This window comes from Salmo trutta, chromosome 36, assembly GCF_901001165.1.
Source record: "Salmo trutta chromosome 36, fSalTru1.1, whole genome shotgun sequence".
Lineage (NCBI taxonomy): Eukaryota > Metazoa > Chordata > Actinopteri > Salmoniformes > Salmonidae > Salmo > Salmo trutta.
The window spans coordinates 28,413,173-28,432,861 of NC_042992.1; the positions used below are offsets into that span (position 1 = coordinate 28,413,173).

The following is a 19,689-nucleotide window of genomic DNA, read 5'->3' on the forward strand; positions in this document are numbered from 1 at the left end:
GGGGGCCCCCTTACCGGCCTCGGGGCCCTAAGCAGCCGTTTATGTCGCTTATTGGTAGGGCCGGCCCTGGAAAAGATAATTACCAAAATATGGCATTTTTTCTAGATGGTTGAAAACTGGTAATCTGACATCTCTGAAACACAAACACCAAGATCATCATCTTTAAAACAAATGTAAAATCGTTCCATGTCTATACAGTGAGGGGAAAAAGTATTTGATCCCCTGATAATTTTGTACGTTTGCCCACTGACAAAGAAATGATCAGTCTATAATTTTAATGGTAGGTTTTTTTGAACAGTAACAGACAGAATAACAACAACAAAATCCAGAAAAAACGCATGTCAAGAATGTTATAAATTGATTTGCATTTTAATGAGGGAAATAAGTATTTGACCCCTCTGCAAAACATGACTTAGTACTTGGTGGAAAAACCCTTGTTGGCAATCACAGAGGTCAGATGTTTCTTGTAGTTGGCCACCAGGTTTTCACACATCTCAGGAGATCTTCTCCAAGTCATTAAGGTTTCGAGGCTGACGTTTGGCAACTCGAACCTTCAGCTCCCTCCACAGATTTTCTATGGGATTAAGGTCTAAAGACTGGCTAGGCCACTCCAGGACCTTAATGTGCTTCTTCTTGAGCCACTCCTTTGTTGCCTTGGCCGTGTGTTTTGGGTCATTGTCATGCTGGAATACCCATCCACGACCCATTTTCAATGCCCTGGCTGAGGGAAGGAGGTTCTCACCCAAGATTTGACGGTACATGGCCCGTCCATCGTCCCTTTGATGCGGTGAAGTTGTCCTGTCCCCTTAGCAGAAAAACACCCCCAAAGCATAATGTTTCCACCTCCATGTTTGACGGTGGGGATGGTGTTCTTGGGGTCATAGGCAGCATTCCTCCTCCTCCAAACACGGCGAGTTGAGTTGATGCCAAAGAGCTCCATTTTGGTCTCATCTGACCACAACACTTTCACCCAGTTGTCCTCTGAATCATTCAGATGTTCATTGGCAAACTTCAGACGGGCATGTATATGTGCTTTCTTGAGCAGGGGGACCTTGCGGGCGCTGCAGGATTTCAGTCCTTCATGGCGTAGTGTGTTACCAATTGTTTTCTTGGTGACTATTGTCCCAGCTGCCTTGAGATCCTTAACAAGATCCTCCCGTGTAGTTCTGGGCTGATTCCTCACCGTTCTCATGATCATTGCAACTCCACGAGGTGAGATCTTGCGTGGAGCCCCAGACTGAGGGAGATTGACAGTTCTTTTGTGTTTCTTCCATTTGCGAATAATCGCAGCAACTGTTGTCACCTTCTCACCAAGCTGCTTGGCGATGGTCTTGTTGTCACGTCCTGATCCTAGTAAGATGTCATTTTCTATAGGAGAGTAGGTCAGGGCGTGACAGGGGGTGTTTTGGGTTGTTCTATGTTTTCTATTTCTATGTTTAAGTTCTAGTTTTTCTATTTCTATGTTGGGATTGTTTGGGTTTATCTCTAATTGGAGGCAGCGAATTCTCGTTGCCTCTGATTGGAGATCATATTTAAGTAGGGTTTTTCTTCCTGAGTTTTGTGGGTAGTTGTTTTCTGTTTAGGGTATGTCACCTGACGGAACTGTTGTCGGTTGTTTTGTCGTTTTGTTGTTTTGTTTAAGTGTATTCATTAAAAAGTAAATATGAGCACTATACACGCTGCGCCTTGGTCCCCTTTATATGACCCGCGTTACACTTGTAGCCCATTCCAGCCTTGTGTAGGTCTACAATCTTGTCCCTGACATCCTTGGAGAGCTCTTTGGTCTTGGCCATGGTGGAGAGTTTGGAATCTGATTGATTGATTGCTTCTGTGGACAGGTGTCTTTTATACAGGTAACAAACTGAGATTAGGAGCACTCCCTTTAAGAGTGTGCTCCTAATCTCAGCTCGTTACCTGTATAAAAGACACCTTGGAGCCAGAAATCTTTCTGATTGAGAGGGAGTCAAATACTTATTTCCCTCATTAAAATGCTAATAAATGTATAACATTTTTGACATGCGTTTTTCTGGATTTTTTTGTTGTTATTCTGTCTGTCACTGTTCAAATAAACCTACCATTCAAATTATAGACTGATCATTTCTTTGTCAGTGGGCAAACGTACAAAATCAGCAGGGGATCAAATACTTTTTTCCCTCACTGTAGCTGCGAAACCTGGAAAACCACACAACCCCTAAGTCTTCATCATCTACTACCTACGTTACATACTGAGGATATGGTTGTCAGATAAAATAACCAACCATGACCTGGAAGAAAACGAAAAACAAGAGGCCATAAGCAGTCCGATCAGGAGAAGGAAATGGAGATGGATTGGACAGACACTCAGGAAAAACACAATGAAACCCACAAGGAGAACCCACAAAGGAAAAAGAAAAGTAAAGCGGGGATCTCCTGGCAAGAGGAAAAAGCCCTTGTACATAAGAGAGTAAGGTGGAGAGCCATGGTGGATGCCCTATGCTCCCAAGGGGGCCAAGAGGTTTAAGTAAGTCAATTTGACGTCTCTACAACCCAAAAATACATTTAAAACCAGAAAATAACGTCATGTTCAATGGCATTTTTTTCCTGCTCTGTATACTGTAGCTGTCTGCACTGTACTTTACACTACTTGGGCTGTGTCACAAGAGAAGTGGGAGTTGGAGGAGGTACAAGGCAACTCGTCAGCCATGCAAAAGAGACAAGCTCTAACAATGACTGAGGGTAACACCAGGAGGTCTTAGCCACATGTCAATACCCATATCTTTGAATCTTTCTCCATTAAAATGTTGCGAGTGAAATGTCACCGTCCCTTTATTTTTTTGCCGTCTCTGGACGTGCCTGTCTTTATTGCACCACCTCAGTTGATGAGGCGCTATTGATCTGCAAAGGGTTAGAGTTGTCCCTGTCACTCTTGTCTGTCACTGTATTCTCAATGTGTCCAGAGGTGCCATACAGAAACTTCGGGGTGCTAAGATTACACCCCTACATACATGTAATCTAAATGACTTAATGAGGGGACAACAGTCTTGGATATTAGATGGCTATAACATAGCAGTAGGTTTCAAATGTGTAAATATAACCGGCCTCAGCGTAATAGCTTGGCATATAGTGCTGCCTCCCTTAACTTGCGTCTGACTGAGCTTGAACCAGGGTCCTCTACTTCGTCAATACATGTGAACGCCCACTTGACAACATGTGAACCGATTGAGCTGTACAAAGAGATCCAATTGGATAGCTCCATTGGCATTTAAAGCTAGCTGTGGAGTGAGTTTACAGTTAGATCTTAGCTCAGTTACCTAAAGCTGTGTCTCGTGCTATTACAATATATTCAATGTGCTATTACAATGGAATTCAATTGTAGGATTGAATATTTTTGTGCCACATAGTGGACTTGAACTTGAACCTGTCTTCCCCTAAAGTTATCTCAGTGATGGTCTGTGCTTAAAGTTACTGTGAATGAAAGGTGCCATGCCCATTGTCGTACCCCCTCACTTGAATCCAGCTGTAGGATACACATGTGCAAGATATAGGCTAGCTTATATAAGACATTGAATTTGAATGTATTGGTTGCAAATCTTTGCACTATAGCTCTCTGCCAATTCACCTGATGTGTTAGCTTGTATTTATATGAGATGCTTTTCATATTACAGTGATAGTACATCATTGTATGAGTTATATTGTATTAAGTGTGTTTTATGAATAAACAAATGCAGACATTTTTCAACCTCTTTAAAACTTTGTTGAATACTTTTACTTTTTTCACTCCTCTCTGAGCAGCCTCTGCTCTCCCTCTACTCTGCTCTGTTCCTCCTCCTCCTATTTCCTCTTCCTTCTTTCCCTTTGAATTGTTCTCTTTCACCCTTCTCTCTTCCGTCCCTCAAGGCTCCTTCTCTCTTCTATCTCTCCTACATGCACTCTGTCCCTCACTGCTTTCTCTTTCCCCTCTTTTCCAATCTCTTGCCTCTCTCTCCTCCTCTCTCACTATTCTCTCTTCTCTCATTCAAGCTCCTTTACCCTGTCATCTCTCTTCTCTCATTCAACCTCCTTTACCCTGTCGTCTCTCTCATTCAAGCTCCTTTATCCTGTCATCTCTTTGCTTCCCCTTTTACAGTTGTGTACCTCTCTCCACTCCTGGGCTTTTATGGTGGCCTGGGCTCCCTTCTTCTTTCTTCCTTCCCTCAATGCTCCTTCTTTCTCTTCTTGCTCACCTCAATCAAATCAAATCACATTTTATTGGTCGCATACATATATTTAGCAGATATTATTGTGGGTGTAGCGAAATGCTTGTGTTCCTAGCTCCAACAGTGCAGTAATATCTAACAACTCACAACAATACACACAAATCTTAAAGTAAAAGAATGGAATTAAGAAATATATAAATATTAGGACGAGCAATGTCGGAGTGGCATTGACTAGAATACAGTAGAATACAATATATACATATGAAATGAGTAAAACAGTATGCCAACATTATTAAAGTGACCCGTGATTCCATGTCTATGTACATACAGTGAAGGAAAAAAGTATTTGATCCCCTGCTGATTTTGTACGTTTGCCCACTGACAAAGAAATGATCAGTCTATAATTTTAATGGTAGGTTTATTTGAACAGTGAGCGACAGAATAATAACAAAAAAATCCAGAAAAACGCATGTCAAAAATGTTTTAAATTGATTTGCATTTTAATGAGGGAAATAAGTATTTGACCCCTCTGCAAAACATGACTTAGTACTTGGTGGCAAAACCCTTGTTGGCAATCACAGAGGTCAGACATTTCTTGTAGTTGGCCACCAGGTTTTCACACATCTCTGATTGAGAGGGGTCAAATACTTATTTCCCTCATTAAAATGCAAATCAATTTATAACATTTTTGACATGCGTTTTTCTGGATTATTTTGTTGTTATTCTGTCTCTCACTGTTCAAATAAACCTACCATTAAAATTAGAGACTGATAATTTCTTTGTCAGTGGGCAAATGTACAAAATCAGCAAGGGATCAAATACTTTTTTCCCTCACTGTAGGGCAGCAGCATCTAAGGTGCAGGGTTGAGTAACCTGCTGGTAGCTGGCTACTGACAATGACTAAGTTCCGGGCAGGGTACCCAGCTCGAAATGGCCATTTAACAGTCTGATGGCCTTGAGATAGAAGCTGTTTTTCAGTCTCTCTGTCCCAGCTTTGTTGCACCTGCACTGACCTCGCCTTCCGGATGATAGCGGTGTGAACAGGCCGTGGCTCGGGTGGTTGATGTCCATGGGTAACCAGGCGGCCATTATGGAGCTAATGGGATAAGGGGAACCGGGGGCTCGTTTAGCGACGGCCATTGCCAAGGGCATTTAATGCAGCCTCCCCTCACTGCAAGGGAACCTATAAACAGCTCCATTACCGCTAGCTCACAGCCAACTCAAACCCCTGTTGAGAGGTCCTCTCTACTGTCCTTAGTGCCTCTGTAGCGGAGGTAATCTGGAATCACGCTCTTGTGATGAGGTAGCCTTGTTTAAGACCAAATGTCACCCTCAGACACAGGATTTACTCGGTCTAATGGTTAACAGGTTGGGTTGGCGACAGGGAGACATGGTTTAATTCCCACCGGTTACACCTCCCACAGACCGCCTAACACAGCCCTCACACATTGTATAGCTCTTTTCCCAAAATATTTGTCTGGGTAAGCGCCACAGCCTTTTCCTTATTACTTCAACAGACTGATGTGGAGAGAGAGAGAGAGCTGTATCGTGGGCTCGATCCATGGATCCTGCGGTGCAGAGGCAACTCACATACACCATTCTACAGTACTACTCCCTACACACCATAAAAGCCCAGGCCAGGCCTCAGATGGAGGCAGTAGTACTCTCACATACACCATGCTGCATTACTCTGACCTTCGCTGAATCATGTACTGTACTAGTTGAATCTATCAGCATGAAGAATCATAAATGAAAGGTCAAGGCAACCAGTGCCCTGAATCTTTTCCTTGACATTTTCACCAACAGTCTAAAGGATTTTCATGAGGAGATCCCTCTCTGCTGAGGACAAAGGCCTAAATTGATTCCATAAAATGTATCATTATGTTCTGTATACTGATTCTTGATCATCGTTAGCTCTCTGACAAAGTGCCACTCATATTGACAGGCAGTTTTCACTTTAGTGCCTTGTCACTTGTTTTGGAATAGACATGTTTTGAATAATCAAAAACTTTGTTGCTTTGCATTTTCTATTTAGGCTTAAATGTGTAACCTTTACCCTCAAGTTTAACATAGTGTGCTATAACTTGAGTGGTAAAACCACCAACCCCAGAAAACACATATTCGTAAGACCAGGGTTCAGTTGGCATTTCTCCTCCCTAACAGAAATACTTCTCAATTTCATCAGCTGTCCGGGTGGCTGGTCTCAGACGAAGACAGATGTGGAGGTACTGGGCTGGTGTGGTAATACGTGGTCTGCGGTTGTGAGGCCGGTTGGACATTCTGCCAAATTCTCAAAAGTTATGTTGGAGGCGGCTTATAGTAGAGAAATGAACATTCAATTCTATGGCAACAGTCAGTATACCAATTGCACGCTCCCTCAAAATGTGAGTCATCTGTGCTATTATGCTTTGTGACAAAACTGCACATTTTAGAGTGGCTTTTTATTGTCCCCAGCACAAGGTGCAACTGTGTAATGATCAGCTTCTTGTTATGCCACACCTGTCAGGTGGATGGATTATCTTGGCAAAGGAGAAGTGCTCACTAACAGGGATGTAAACAAATTGGTGCACAACATTTGAGAGAAATAAGCTTTCATACATATGGAACATTTCTGGGATGTTTTATTTCAGCTCATGAAACATGGGACCAACACTTTACATGTTGCGTTTATATTTTTGTTCAGTATATTAGACTGCACTGTGTTCATCTCGCCTTTCATTACATAACACACACTCATGGGATTTCTTGCCATAGGACATACATCAGGATAAGGTTCTGTATGACTATTATGTCACATGATCTGCTCAGAGAAGGACTTGGTTGAGGTCATATGGCTTATGGCTTATGATGGCAATGGCCAAAATGAAAGAGATTATGTGAAAGGGCTCAAGAAATATGCATCCTGCTGATATTGTTTTTCACAAATTAAAATAAACCTATAAGCTTCGCCTTATTACATATTACAATCTAGTCATATTATAAGTCTTATTATGCATTATAACCACATCATTAATGCATATCTGCAGGCTGAAAATATTGTCAAAAGACCTGTGCCACCAATATATCCTGAGGAAAACAGAGCGCATGACACCTCACTGCTCTCCAGGGTGGCCACAGCTGTCGGTGGTGATTCTGTTATGTGACATCAAGACAGAGCAGCGGAGCGGAGAAGTGGCCAGGCCTCCATTCAAATGAATATCAATCATGCAAAACGCCCCTCCACTCGAACGCCCCGCGGTCTGTGATTGGTTCAGTGGGGACCAACCTGCTAGCGCAGGCGAAAGCTGTTGTATCAATGTCCATTCACTGACCGTAGGTGTCAGCGGAGACAACAATAACGCTGCATACCTAATGCCCGCTGTCCCTTCCGTGGCTCCTGAATAGACAAAATACTATTCTGAAAGTAGCTTTAGACGTGACCAGTAGCCAGCTCCGGCCAATATGCTGGACAAGGGATTTAAAAAAACAGTAGGAATGTTTTAATAAAAGTGAATCCAATTTCTTGCAAGCTCTCCAAAGAGGATATCTCAGCAAAAGCTTTGAAAGAAGACACATCTCAGCAATTGGAATATATATTTTTTTGATTTTGGGGGGGCTAGAAGACATTTCAGCAAGACCAAAATACTTATTTTTTTAGTAAAAAATGAATCAGTCAGGGATGCTGCTCGCCTGTTTGGCGGCTTATATCTGTTTGAGTAAGTATGCTTTTTATTATAATATGTATGCGGTTATATGGGTTTGTTGTTTTTGCACTACAACTTTGATGGAGTGGGGGACTGGGGACCTATTGATAGCCTACAATGGTTCAGCGGTTCATTCTTCTGTCTATGTGTTTAAGAAATTAGGATGTAACAGTTGGCCTATAATTCATGGAAACGGCATAATTTCGAATCGAAATCATTTTTTTATTCATTGTTTAGTTTGTGTCATTGAACAACATCTGGTTATGCTGGTTCAATAGCGTGTGTAAGCATATGCATTTTCTTTATGTCGGCTCCACATTTCGTTAGACACAGTATTTTCTCTCTTGATTTAAAATGCGATGCTATTACACGTAGATATAAAACATGATCTATTCATGTATGGTTATTCCTGTTACAACAATGTTGCTCTTTTCAGGATAAAATGTAATATGTTCCTTTTCAGAGAACATTGAATACACACGTGTGTGCTCCTTATTTTGGAGCTAAGGTAGGCCTATGTGATAATATGAAAACTTTTCGATACAACCTTTCCCTCTCAATTATAGGCCAACAAAATATTTTGATCGCTTCCCCTTCCATCCATTGCTGACGTAGAGTTAATCTCCCAACTCAAACTTAAAAAGAAGAGGCTATTTTGTGCTACCTTTTTTCAAGTCAATCAATAAATATCGAGACCAAATCTGGTGATATCAAATGAGTTGAAGAGGCCAAGTGAGGTTGATTAGGCCCATATATAATTTGCCTAACACCTAAACCACATTGGAATTACAGATAGGAACAACTCTCCTCAACCCTAAAATGTGATGATCAAATCAAAGTCAAGTTAATTTCAGCTCCTTTTAGAACAGTACCAAAAAATCACCTGCCTCTTAAAAATGTCCCCCCAAGTTTGTAAAAACACATAGGCCTAACATCTCATATAAAGACTTCATATAAAGAAACTAAGATATAGCATTTCATATGATTTAGAAAGTTAAGGCCTAACTTAAAATAGGCCCTAGGCCCAGTGTGTTGGGGTCCTTTGTATTGTAATCAAATCCAGCAACATATAGTATCCAGTCTAAACAATAACTCAGTGAAGGAGCAGAACAGAAGGTGTGTGAGAGAGTTGGACTAGAGAAAGGGGTTTAGGGGGGGACCTATGACCTTTTAGGGAAAAAGAAGGGGCTGTTGTGACCTAGGGTGGTGGGGTAGGGTGGGGGACTTAACCTTTGGGGTCCCCTTCTGGTCAATGGAGTGGTTGGTAATGGGGGAACAAGAAAAGCCAGAGAGACAATGGCCAGGCGCCTCACCCCGCCCCAGTAGTGACCTGACCCTCACACACCCTCATCTCCATAACACTGGCCCCACTCCCTCTCTGTGAGTCTGGCCCAGAGACCTTATTAAAAAGGCTGTGTGTGTGTGTGTGTCCATCAAGGGTAATCCTCCCACAGCTGCCTGTGACCATGTCCACATCACATCCCCACCACGAGCGCGCACACACACACACACACACACACACACACACACACACACACACACAATCCAGAGGTACCTAGATATAGGGATAGGACCATAGGAACCCCTCCAAGTCCAACAAGACACCCCATTGGTTTAATCCACACAGGGACAATAGCCCTGTGCTGGGCCACTGCTCCATCCCTCCATCCAGCATTAAAGGAGGGAAACATCTCTATCCTCTTTGGGCTTATGGTAATACATGGCAGATCTCCCCTGCTGAAGATACAATTATGGGGGCCAACGTGACAGGCCTATCGCAGCACGGATCTGACAGAGCTAATCCCACCCCATAACCCATGCATGCAGGGCGACTCGTGGGAAACCTGACACAGAGACACTGATAGCGTGCTGATGACATGGTGTGTGGGTTTTTTACCACTGTGTTGTGTAAAGCAGATGTAGAACCAGTGTCACTAATCTATTAAAGGGATGTTCCGCTCAAAATACAACCTAGCGTTATTTTTAAGATCAATTCAGAATGGAAGTGGATGATATTAGCATATCGCATCCCTAAATATGTAGGAGCTTAATTTGAGCCATTTTGCTACAGCAGGAAAATAATCCTGCAGCAACAGGAAATGTAGATTATAATCAATGGACATTGTTGTAGGGGTTGATACATTTTTCATTAGGGAAAATCAAGTCTGAAATTTCTAAATGGAAATCACAAACTTCAGAAACCTTTTTAAACCTTCAAATAAACTACAAGTTTTAAATGTCCTGAATTGCAGGAAAGTTTTCCTGCAACAGGGTGATAAAATCAATATCCTACATCTCTAGGTGCTTAAATAGTGTGAGTGTTTAATAGTGTGAGTTCACCTAGGCTACTAGGTCCTCAAACCTCCTCAGACGTTCACTCTACTCTTCCTGTGTAGCAGAGCGGCTCCCATTCATTGGCCACGGCATGAACCTACTATAATCTTCCCTATCACTGACACTCACTGATGGGATGATGGGGACAGAGAAGTCCTATGGAGACCCTGTCATGATCTGCTCAAATGTGTACTGCTCTTTCTAATTACACAAGCAGTAACCACCCTTGGAACATGCACTTCCCATGCCGTTCAATGCTATTGTTATTCTTAAAGCTTTACCATCCAAACTATTATCTGACGAGAGTTATATGTTGTACCATTTGCTATTGGTGTGCAATTAATGAGACCAAAACAGGCACTCTATACAGAACTACAGCAGATATGAGACAAACAGTCAGTTGAAGTTGGTGACAAACACAGAACACTGTCTGACACACTCCAATGTTCCAGTTCAGCTTCCATGTGTGTCTATCATCAAGGGCACCTGGGACATTAGACATCGCTCTTTGCCTGGGTTTTTATCAATAGTCGGCCAGACAATTAGCGGCCTGATCGAGCACCTGGTTAGTTATTTCTCTCTGGTATTAATGCTCAATGTTATTATTATTTTTTAGTACTTTTTACATCTTTTTTTTCCTCCCCAATTTCATGATATCTAATTGGTAGTTACAGTCTTGTCCCATCGCTGCAACTCCCGTACGGACTCGGGAGAGGCGAAGGTCGAGAGCCATGCGTCCTCCGAAACACAACCCTGCCACGCCGCACTGCTTCTTGACACACTGCTCACTTAACCCGGAAGCCAGCCACACCAATGTGTCATAGGAAACACTGTACAGCTGGCCGCCGAAGTCAGCGTGCATGCGCCTGGCTGCCACAAGGAGTCACTAGACCACAATGGGACAAGGCCATCCCAGCCAGCCAAACCCTCCCCCTAACCTGGATGATGCTGGGCCAATTGTGCGCCGACTCATGGGTCTCCCGGTAACGGCCGGGTCAAACCCGGATCTACAGATCGAACCCGAACCTGGATAGCAGTGTGATGCAGTGCCTTAGACCCCTGCGCCACTCGGGAGGCCAATGCTCAATGTTTAACCCGAGCGCCAGTGTATAGTACACACATCCGTTATTTTAATTAAAACACCCCGAGTGTGAGGTAACCTTTACAGAGGAGCTGGTGTTTTGAATTAAAAGGCTGCATCATTGTAGGTTTTCATTAAGTCCCAACCCTTCGTGTAGGTATATAAAGCACAGACTTGTCAATGACATTTACAACGGTACCAACATGGTACCTTGCTTGGTGCCATTTTCTGAAGCCATATCCAGTGGTCGTGACTGTGGTATCAAATTCAAAAAGGAAGACTTTGTACTCAAAATGACCATAGAGGTTCTAGATACTTTAGCCAGTGTTAAATTCAAACAGACATGGAAAAGGTGAATAGAAGCATTAATGACCCTATCAATGAGCAGATAATAGTTTGCTAACTCTGGGCCGAACTTTCAGGGACTATCTGAACTTGTCCAGTAAGAAACGCTTGTTTTTGTTTTTCGTTGCAAAGCGTTTTGCTACAGTGTGCCCTACTGAACACCACCCAGGTACTGCAGATATACCAGTAGATCGATTTATCGAAAGCTCTCAGGCCCAGTGTGGTAGGACCTTACAAGATAGCGCCCTCTGTGTAGATTATTATGTTATGTCCTAGGAGGACCCACCATGGCCCACAATGCCTTTCTCTGTTTAATGAGATTTCCTTGATACTAGGAATAAGCTGTGTCCCCTTCTGCTGGCCCACACCCCAGTGATTAAAAACAGGAGGGCAAGCAGTGAGGTCTCCTCCCCATTGCATTGGAGATTATTGTTTATTGATCCAACGAGGGGTCCAGAGTAGGCCGAAATTTGTCCTGGCCCTTTTAAGACCGGTGTGTTTGTCCATCCCCATCAGAAACAATCCAATCTCCAAATGCAGATGGTCATTTCTGCTCTTTGTCCTCTGGGGACCTTCTCTGGTGATATAAATAAGAACTGAGAGGATCAATAGTTCAAAAAAAGAGACAGTTCTGATTTCATGGCTCTTTGAGTTGAGGTGGAGTGGAGATGTTTCAAATTGGGCCTGGATTATGTAGTTGATCCAAACACGCAATTAGCCTGAAATGTAAGGCTGTCAATTAAATGTGTTAACGTTTCCAGGCATGAAAACAAACCCACAGCTAAGAAAGCCTAGCTCTACATTAGCTGATTCATTGTTTTTTTTCTCCCAATGAATTGATAATATGTGTCCATTACAATCAAAATCAGTGCAGTAATTTGCATGCAGTGTTAGTTAATTGCCCCCCATTTACATCTGTGAGGGAGGAGTCCAAATATGGGTGGCACATGCTTAGCTTCCTCCTCAACATCGGAAACAGTGGTGTTGTGTTTACTCCACCTTGAACTTGGCATATGCCAGCTAATGACGATCCTCAAACAAAACACTTGGGCAATTTGGGTGCCCCCGCCTCGCAAGCCGGTAGCCCGCTACAATAGCATGTTTGCATAACCACTAAAAGGAGATGGGGATACGGAGCGAGGGAGAGAGTTTAACTCCCATTAGCGAGACAAAGGGGCTTGCCGCTGGATACTGAGTCTCACACCTCCCAGCGATTCCCATTTTCCACACCCCGTTCCTTCAGGATTTCTCCTCCTAGCTCTATAGCTCCCTAGCTCTGCATTCAGGCATTGTTTACGCCGGCGCCCCCACTGCTGTAATGGATCTAATGGGGAGAGAAGAGGGGAGGGGAGGAATTTTTCAAGGTGCATAGAATACATTTGTAATCCCACACAAAATCGCGGGTTTACTTTTTGGATAGGAAGGAAAGGAGGATAGTTTCAATAGCTTTTCTCACTTTTTTCATCCTTTTTCGGCCACAGAAATTGAAATGATAGCCAGTTGTGGAGGATGAACAAAGTGGCCAAAGAAAGTGGTCACAATTCAGTCTTCGAAAATATATATACAGTATATTTTGTTATACTTTTCCCCCCATAAGATATCGCAAGACTTATCAGACATTATAAAAGCTCATAACAAGTTATATCAAGTTATAAGTCATTATGCCTGCAGGCTTAAAAATGTGTTTTCTACTTTAAGACATTTTCAGCACAAGTGCAGCCTACATTTGATGCACTACTGATTATAAAACTAAGGCCAATAGTGTCCGTGGATTTTTTTGATCAAATATGCCACCTGATTACGAATGTGAGACCAAATGTTCTCTCCTTGCCACAAAACTTCATTGCACTGTAACAGCCCTGTAAAGCGTGAGTTTCTCAGCCAACCCCTCCATCCAAGTCCATTCAATAGAATGTTTATTGCCTTATTAAAGCCTATGGTACTTTGTGTGGAAGGTTGGTCCAGGGCCCAGTTTTAATATACTGATTCTTCAGTCATAGTCTAGCTGTAGCTGGCTGCCACTCAAACAGAGATATAGAAAGAGACAGGGACGGCAATGCTAGAGGAAGGCATAACGCAATCAATGAGGGGATTTGCGTATGTTTGCCTTATCCCGGCGCTCAGGACCCCCTTTCACTCTCTCTCCCTCTCTTTTTGGGGTGTGAGTGGCTGGCTAAGAAGATCACTGGTCCACGTCACAATAGCCTGTAAAGTTCAGGGCCAGCGGCCCAGGAGACATTGCTTACCGAGTGAGGGAGGGTGAATGTGACAGACCTGGTGGCCGGATCCAAGTGTCCCCTCTATCCCTCCATCCCTCCCTCCCCCCTTCCATCAACTATCCTCCAACTCTCTCATGACCCCTGAAGGATTAGGGTCACAGCCTCTAGGGTGAGGACAGGGTGGGGGATCCCTGCTGCTCAGGAAAACCCCCCAAAAAATATTTTCGGACCCTCCACCTCTGAAATTGAAATTGAATTCATCCTCTAATTTGAGCACTCCAACACACATCAATACAAGAACAGACCACATGGTAATAATGGATAATTAGCATAGTTGGATCAACTTTTGACTGTTTTAGAGAGAGAGAGCACATGTGGGCTAAATTCAAAGGCCTTAATCTAGCACCCAATTTCTTGTCGCTAGCTAGCAATATGTAGCAGCCGTGGCCATAGTGATTGCATTGAAGGCGTCACATCACCCAGATTAAAGCCTTGTGAATACGTTTATCCAGACACAAAAGAAGGGGACCCTTGATCAATCTCTTTGTCGATGCGTCAAGAAGCAATGGCTAATGCAGAAAGGCTATAGAGATGCATATTATTATGGTAGCTATTCAGTGCAAAGTTGGGCTGTGGCCTAGCAATTTGAACTGGGTTTAGAAAGCCATATATCTAAAATATGTTGGTCCATTATACTGACACAGTGCCTTCAGAAAATATTCATTACCCTTCACTTGTTCCACATTTCTTTGTGTTACACCCTGAAATAAAAATGGATGAAATATATTTTTTTCACCACTATCTACACACAATATCCCATAATGACATTGTGAAAACATTTTTTTTGAAATGTTTGAAAATGTATTGAAAATGAAATACAGAATTATCAAATTTACATAAGCATTCACACCTCTGAGTAAATACATGTTAGAATGACCTTTGGCAGCAATTACAGCTGTGAGTCTTTCTGGGTTAGTGTCTAAGAGCTTTGTACAATATTTAAACATTGTTTTAAAAATTCTTCAAGCTTTGTCAAGTTGGTTGTTGATCATTGTTGGACAGCCATTTTCAAGTTTTGCCATAGATTTTCTAGCCGATTTAAGTCAAAACTGTAACTAGGCCACTCAGGTGTCATCTTGGTAAACAACTCCAGTGTATATTTGGTCTTGTGTTATAGGTTATTGTCCTGCTGAATGGTGAATTTGTCTCCCAGTGTGTGGTGGAATGCAGACTGAACCAGGTTTTCCTCTAGGATTTTGCCTGTGCTTAGCTCTATTCTGTTTCTTTTTGTCCTAAATAAAATCTACCATGCCGATGACAAATATACCCATAACATGATGCAGCCACCACCATGCTTTAAAATATGAAGAGTGGTACTCAGTGATGTGTTGTGTTGGATTTGCCCCAAACATAACGCTTTGTATTCAGGACATAAAGGTCATTTCATGCAGTTTTACTTTAGTGCCTTGTTGCAAAGAGAATGCAGGTTTGGGAATCATTTATTATGTACAGGCTTCCTTCTTTTCACTCAGTAATTTCTGTAGGTTAGTATTGTGGAGTAGCTACAATGTTGTTGATCCATCCTCAGTTTTCTCCTATCACAGCCATTAAACTCTGTAACTGTTTTAAAGTTACTATTGGCCTCATTGTGAAATCCCTGAGCGGGTTCCTTCTTCTTCGGCAACTGAGTTAAGAAACATGCCTGTATCTTTGTAGTGACTGGGTGTATTGATACACCATCGAAAGTGTAATTAATAACTTCACCATGCTCAAACGGATATTCAATGTCTGCTGTTTTTACATTTACCAATAGGTGCCCTTCTTTGCGAGGCATTGGAAAACCTCCCTGGTCTTTGTGGTTGAATCTGTGTTTGAAATTCACTGCTCGACTGAAGGACCTTACAATTATCTGTATGTGTGGGGTACAGATATGAGGTAGTCATTCAAAAATCACGTTAAACACTATTATTGCACACATAGTGAGTCCCTGCAACTTATTATTTGACTTGTTAAGCACATTTTTACTCCTGAACTTATTTAGGCTTGCAATAACAAAGGGGTTGAATACTTGTTGACTCAAGACATTTCAGCTTTTGATTTTTAATTCATATTATGGGGTATTGTGTGTAGGCCAGTGACACAACATCTCAATTTAGTCCATTTTAAATTCATGCGGTAACACAACAAAATGTGGGAAAAGTGTGAATACCATATATGTTGTATTTATTTTAATTTTATTTAACCACGCAAGTCAGTTAAGAACAAATTCTTATTTACAATAACGGCCTACCCCGGCCACACCCGGACGATGCTGGGCCAATTGTGCGCCGCCCTATGGGACTCCCAATCATGGCCGGATGTGATGCAGCCTGGATGTGATATATTATGTTGTTCTGAGCTGAACTTGGAACCTGAACTTACCACTTTGGGCCTGTAGAAGCTTAAATGGAAAATCCACTCAAAAACTATATTTTGAGGGCCTCCCGAGTGGCACAGTGGTCTAGAGATTCTGTGTTCAAGTCCAGGCTTTTTCGCAGCCGGCCACGACCGGGAGGCCCATGGGGCGGCGCACAATTGGCCCAGCGTCGTCTGGGTTAGGGGAGAGTTTGGCCGGCAGGGATATCCTTGTCTCATCGCGCACTAGCGACTCCTGTGGCGGGCCGGGCGCAGTGCACACTGACACGGTCGCCAGGTGTATGGTGTTTCCTCTGACACATTGGTGCGGCTGGCTTCCGGGTTGGATGGGCATTGTGTCAAGAAGTAGTGCGGCTTGGTTGGGTTGTGTTTCGGAGGACGCATGGCTCTTGACCTTCGCCTCTCCCGAGTCCGTACAGGAGTTGCAGCGATGAGACAAGACTGTAACTACTACCAATTGGATACCATGAAATTGGGGAGAAAAAAGGGGTGACAATACGAAAACAGTGTCGTCACTGTTTCATTAGTTAACTGTTGATACAGTCCCAAAAGGTTTTGCATGAAGCAAAGTGTCACCGGCTACATCATCATGATGATGCAAAATGAAAAACTTGACAGCTGGTGTTACATTTTTTTGTTTGGCTCTATCAACAGTGGACTAATGAAAAGTGTTTTTTCTTTTGTCCCTTAAAATAACATCAAATTGATCAGAAATACAGTGTAGACAGTTTTAATGTTGTAAATGACTATTCAGTTCAGATAAACAGATGCAAAAGTTCTCCATTATTTTGATGGTGCGTCTTATCATGCAAGTTCAAGAGCAGGGGGCATTGAGGCTTTTCGGGTGTGTCACTCTCTAACTCCCTTTCCCTCCCTCCCCCACCTCAACAGCTGGGAGAAAGGGCCATCTTGAGGGGTCAGGGCGGGACAGCGGTTTTTGGGAAGACTTGCCATGTTGGTGGGGTCAACTTCAAGAGGCGAATGGGGTGATCCAGTGGCATGGGAAAGTCACCCCGGAGCCTTGGTGAAAGGGAGGCAGGGATGCAGGGGGGCATAAGAGGGGCAGATGGCCCCCATAGGGGGTGGGGGGGGTGTAGGTTTATGGTGATGGGACTTTCTAGGGGGTTGTCGGAAGGTGGGGTAAGAACAAGTGTGAGTGTCGTCACTGCGCCATTGTTGCCGGTCTGCGCTTGGTTCAATAGAAGTTCTCCTAACTTGACCCCACTAACCCTCTCTAATCTTCTGCCTCCATCTCAGCCATTGTTCCTGCCCTCTTTGGCTCAATGACTCCCCGGCATTCAGCCCTATTATTGTGGCAGGTTTCAGTAAAAGTGTTTTGGATGCGGAACTAACACAGCCATCAATCAGTTGGCCGGTGTAGAGTGTCAAGGGCAGTTTCTGGGGTTGGAAGAGTTCGTCCCCGGGCGAACGTGGCTGTCCATCTCTATTCCGGTCCCCTTCTGTGTTGATGCGTCTCAGACTTTGCTTGTAAACACAGATACATAGGGAATGGGATAGCAATCTTGGTGTATGAATGGATTAGAGACAGGCAAGGCTCCCGCCATGGCATGCTCAATGCCCCAGTACAAAGTTATGTGAGATATAGTTTTACAAATTCAGTTTGAAGTTTTTCCTTTAATGGATTGTCCCATAGGGTCAGAGTATCAATCTCCCTTACTGGTCCTCTTATCTGATCTTAAAGTGATTGGGTGAACAGGTACTGTATGGGTAAACTACTATATATAGCCAGCATTGAGTTATTTTGTGAATTCACTCATAGTGGGTGATTAGACACATGCAATAGCATCACCCCCACTGTACTGGTCTACAAAATGAACCAACACTGATGTTCTCAACCTTAACAGCCAATGACCTTCTTCATGCCCCTTTCTAGATGTGTGTGGTGCCAAGGAGCTGACGATCCTATTGGAGCCCAGTGACGTCATCGCTGTGCGGGATCGGCCACTGATGCTGGCCTGCCAGGTAGAGGGCGAGAGTCCCATCTCGATCACGTGGCGCAAGAACGGGTTGCCCATAGTTGTGGGGGAGCGTGTACAGGTGCTGCCCAATGGGACCCTCTTCATCCAGAGCTTCCAGAAACGACTAGACAGAGTCGGAAGTGAGACAGATGTTGGAGAGTACGACTGCGCCGCTCAGAACCGCTTTGGCATGCTGGTCAGCCGCAAGGCCCGAGTTCAGCTGGCATGTGAGTTCACCTGCCTTACATACTGTTTTATGGTTCACTAGTGTTATTTATGTAATGGTGACCTACGTAACAGTCACTTATGTAGAGGGCATATCTACCACTCAATACACATACAGTACAATACACAGAAAACACTTCACCTACGTATCTATACACAACACAAGACACGATAGTATTGAGTATTAAAGGAAATGGTTAATTTACTCTTTCTGGCATGGTTGCTCTCCACCAGCCAATCACTACTTGTGCTAATTTCACTTAGAAATACAGTAGCTAAATAACTCATTTTACAGACTGTATCAATCAAAGATTACCCATCTAAAGTCAGACCCTTTGCTATGAGACTCGAAATTGAGCTCAGGTGCATCCTGCTTCCATTGATCATCCTTGAGATGTTTCTACAACTTGATTGGTAAATTCAATTGATTGGACATGATTTGGAAAGGCACACACCTGTATATAAAAAGGTCCCACAGTTGACAGAGCATGTCAGAGCAAAAACCAAGCCATGAGGTCGAAGGAATTGTCCGTAGAGCTCCGAGACAGGATTGTGGGGAAGGGTACCAATAAATGTCTGCAGCATTGAAGGTCCCCAAGAACACAGTGGCCGCCATCATTCTTAAATGGAGAATGGCCTTTGTCAGGGAAGTGACCAAGAACCCGATGGTCACTCTGACAGAGCTCCAGAATTCCTCTGTGGAGATGGGACAACCTTCCAGAAGGACAACCATCTCTGCAGCACTCCACCAATCAGGCACTTATGGTAGAGTGGCCAGACGGAATCCACTCATGACAGCCTGCTTGGAGTTTGCCAAAAGGCACCTAAAGGACTCTCAGACCATGAGAAACAAGATCCTCTGGTCTGATGAAACCAAGATCGAACTCTTTGGCCTGAATGCCAAGCGTCATGTCTGGAAGAAACCTGGCACCATCCCTACAGTGAAACATGGTGGTGGGAGCATCATGCTGTGGTGATGTTTTCAGCGGCAGGGACTGGGAGACTAGTCGAGGGAAAGATGAATGGAACAAAGTACAGAGAGATCCTTGATGAAAACCTGCTCCAGAGCGCTCAGGACCTCACTATAGCTAGCAACCTCCACCTAATAATTAAAATTAAAAAAAATATCATTACAATCACAATAAACTTAAACGGGAGGCAACAGTCATATAATATAATGGGTAATTGTTTATACGTTTCTAGCTATCCCAGAAAGACATCACCGAAAACCAA

The 19,689-nt window shown here is 43.4% G+C and overlaps 1 protein-coding gene across 1 annotated transcript in view; it reads left to right on the forward strand.

Moving 5' to 3' along the window:
- The first annotated feature begins 7,795 nt into the window (after nt 1-7,795).
- Nucleotides 7,796-19,689, forward strand: part of LOC115175782 (immunoglobulin superfamily DCC subclass member 3-like) — a 31,222-nt gene continuing 19,328 nt past the window's right edge. Inside the window, exons 1-2 of the mRNA XM_029735294.1 lie at nt 7,796-7,870; nt 18,147-18,458. Coding sequence (XP_029591154.1) covers nt 7,819-7,870; nt 18,147-18,458 — 364 coding nt within the window. The 5' untranslated portion in view covers nt 7,796-7,818. The remainder of the gene's footprint in view (nt 7,871-18,146; nt 18,459-19,689) is intronic.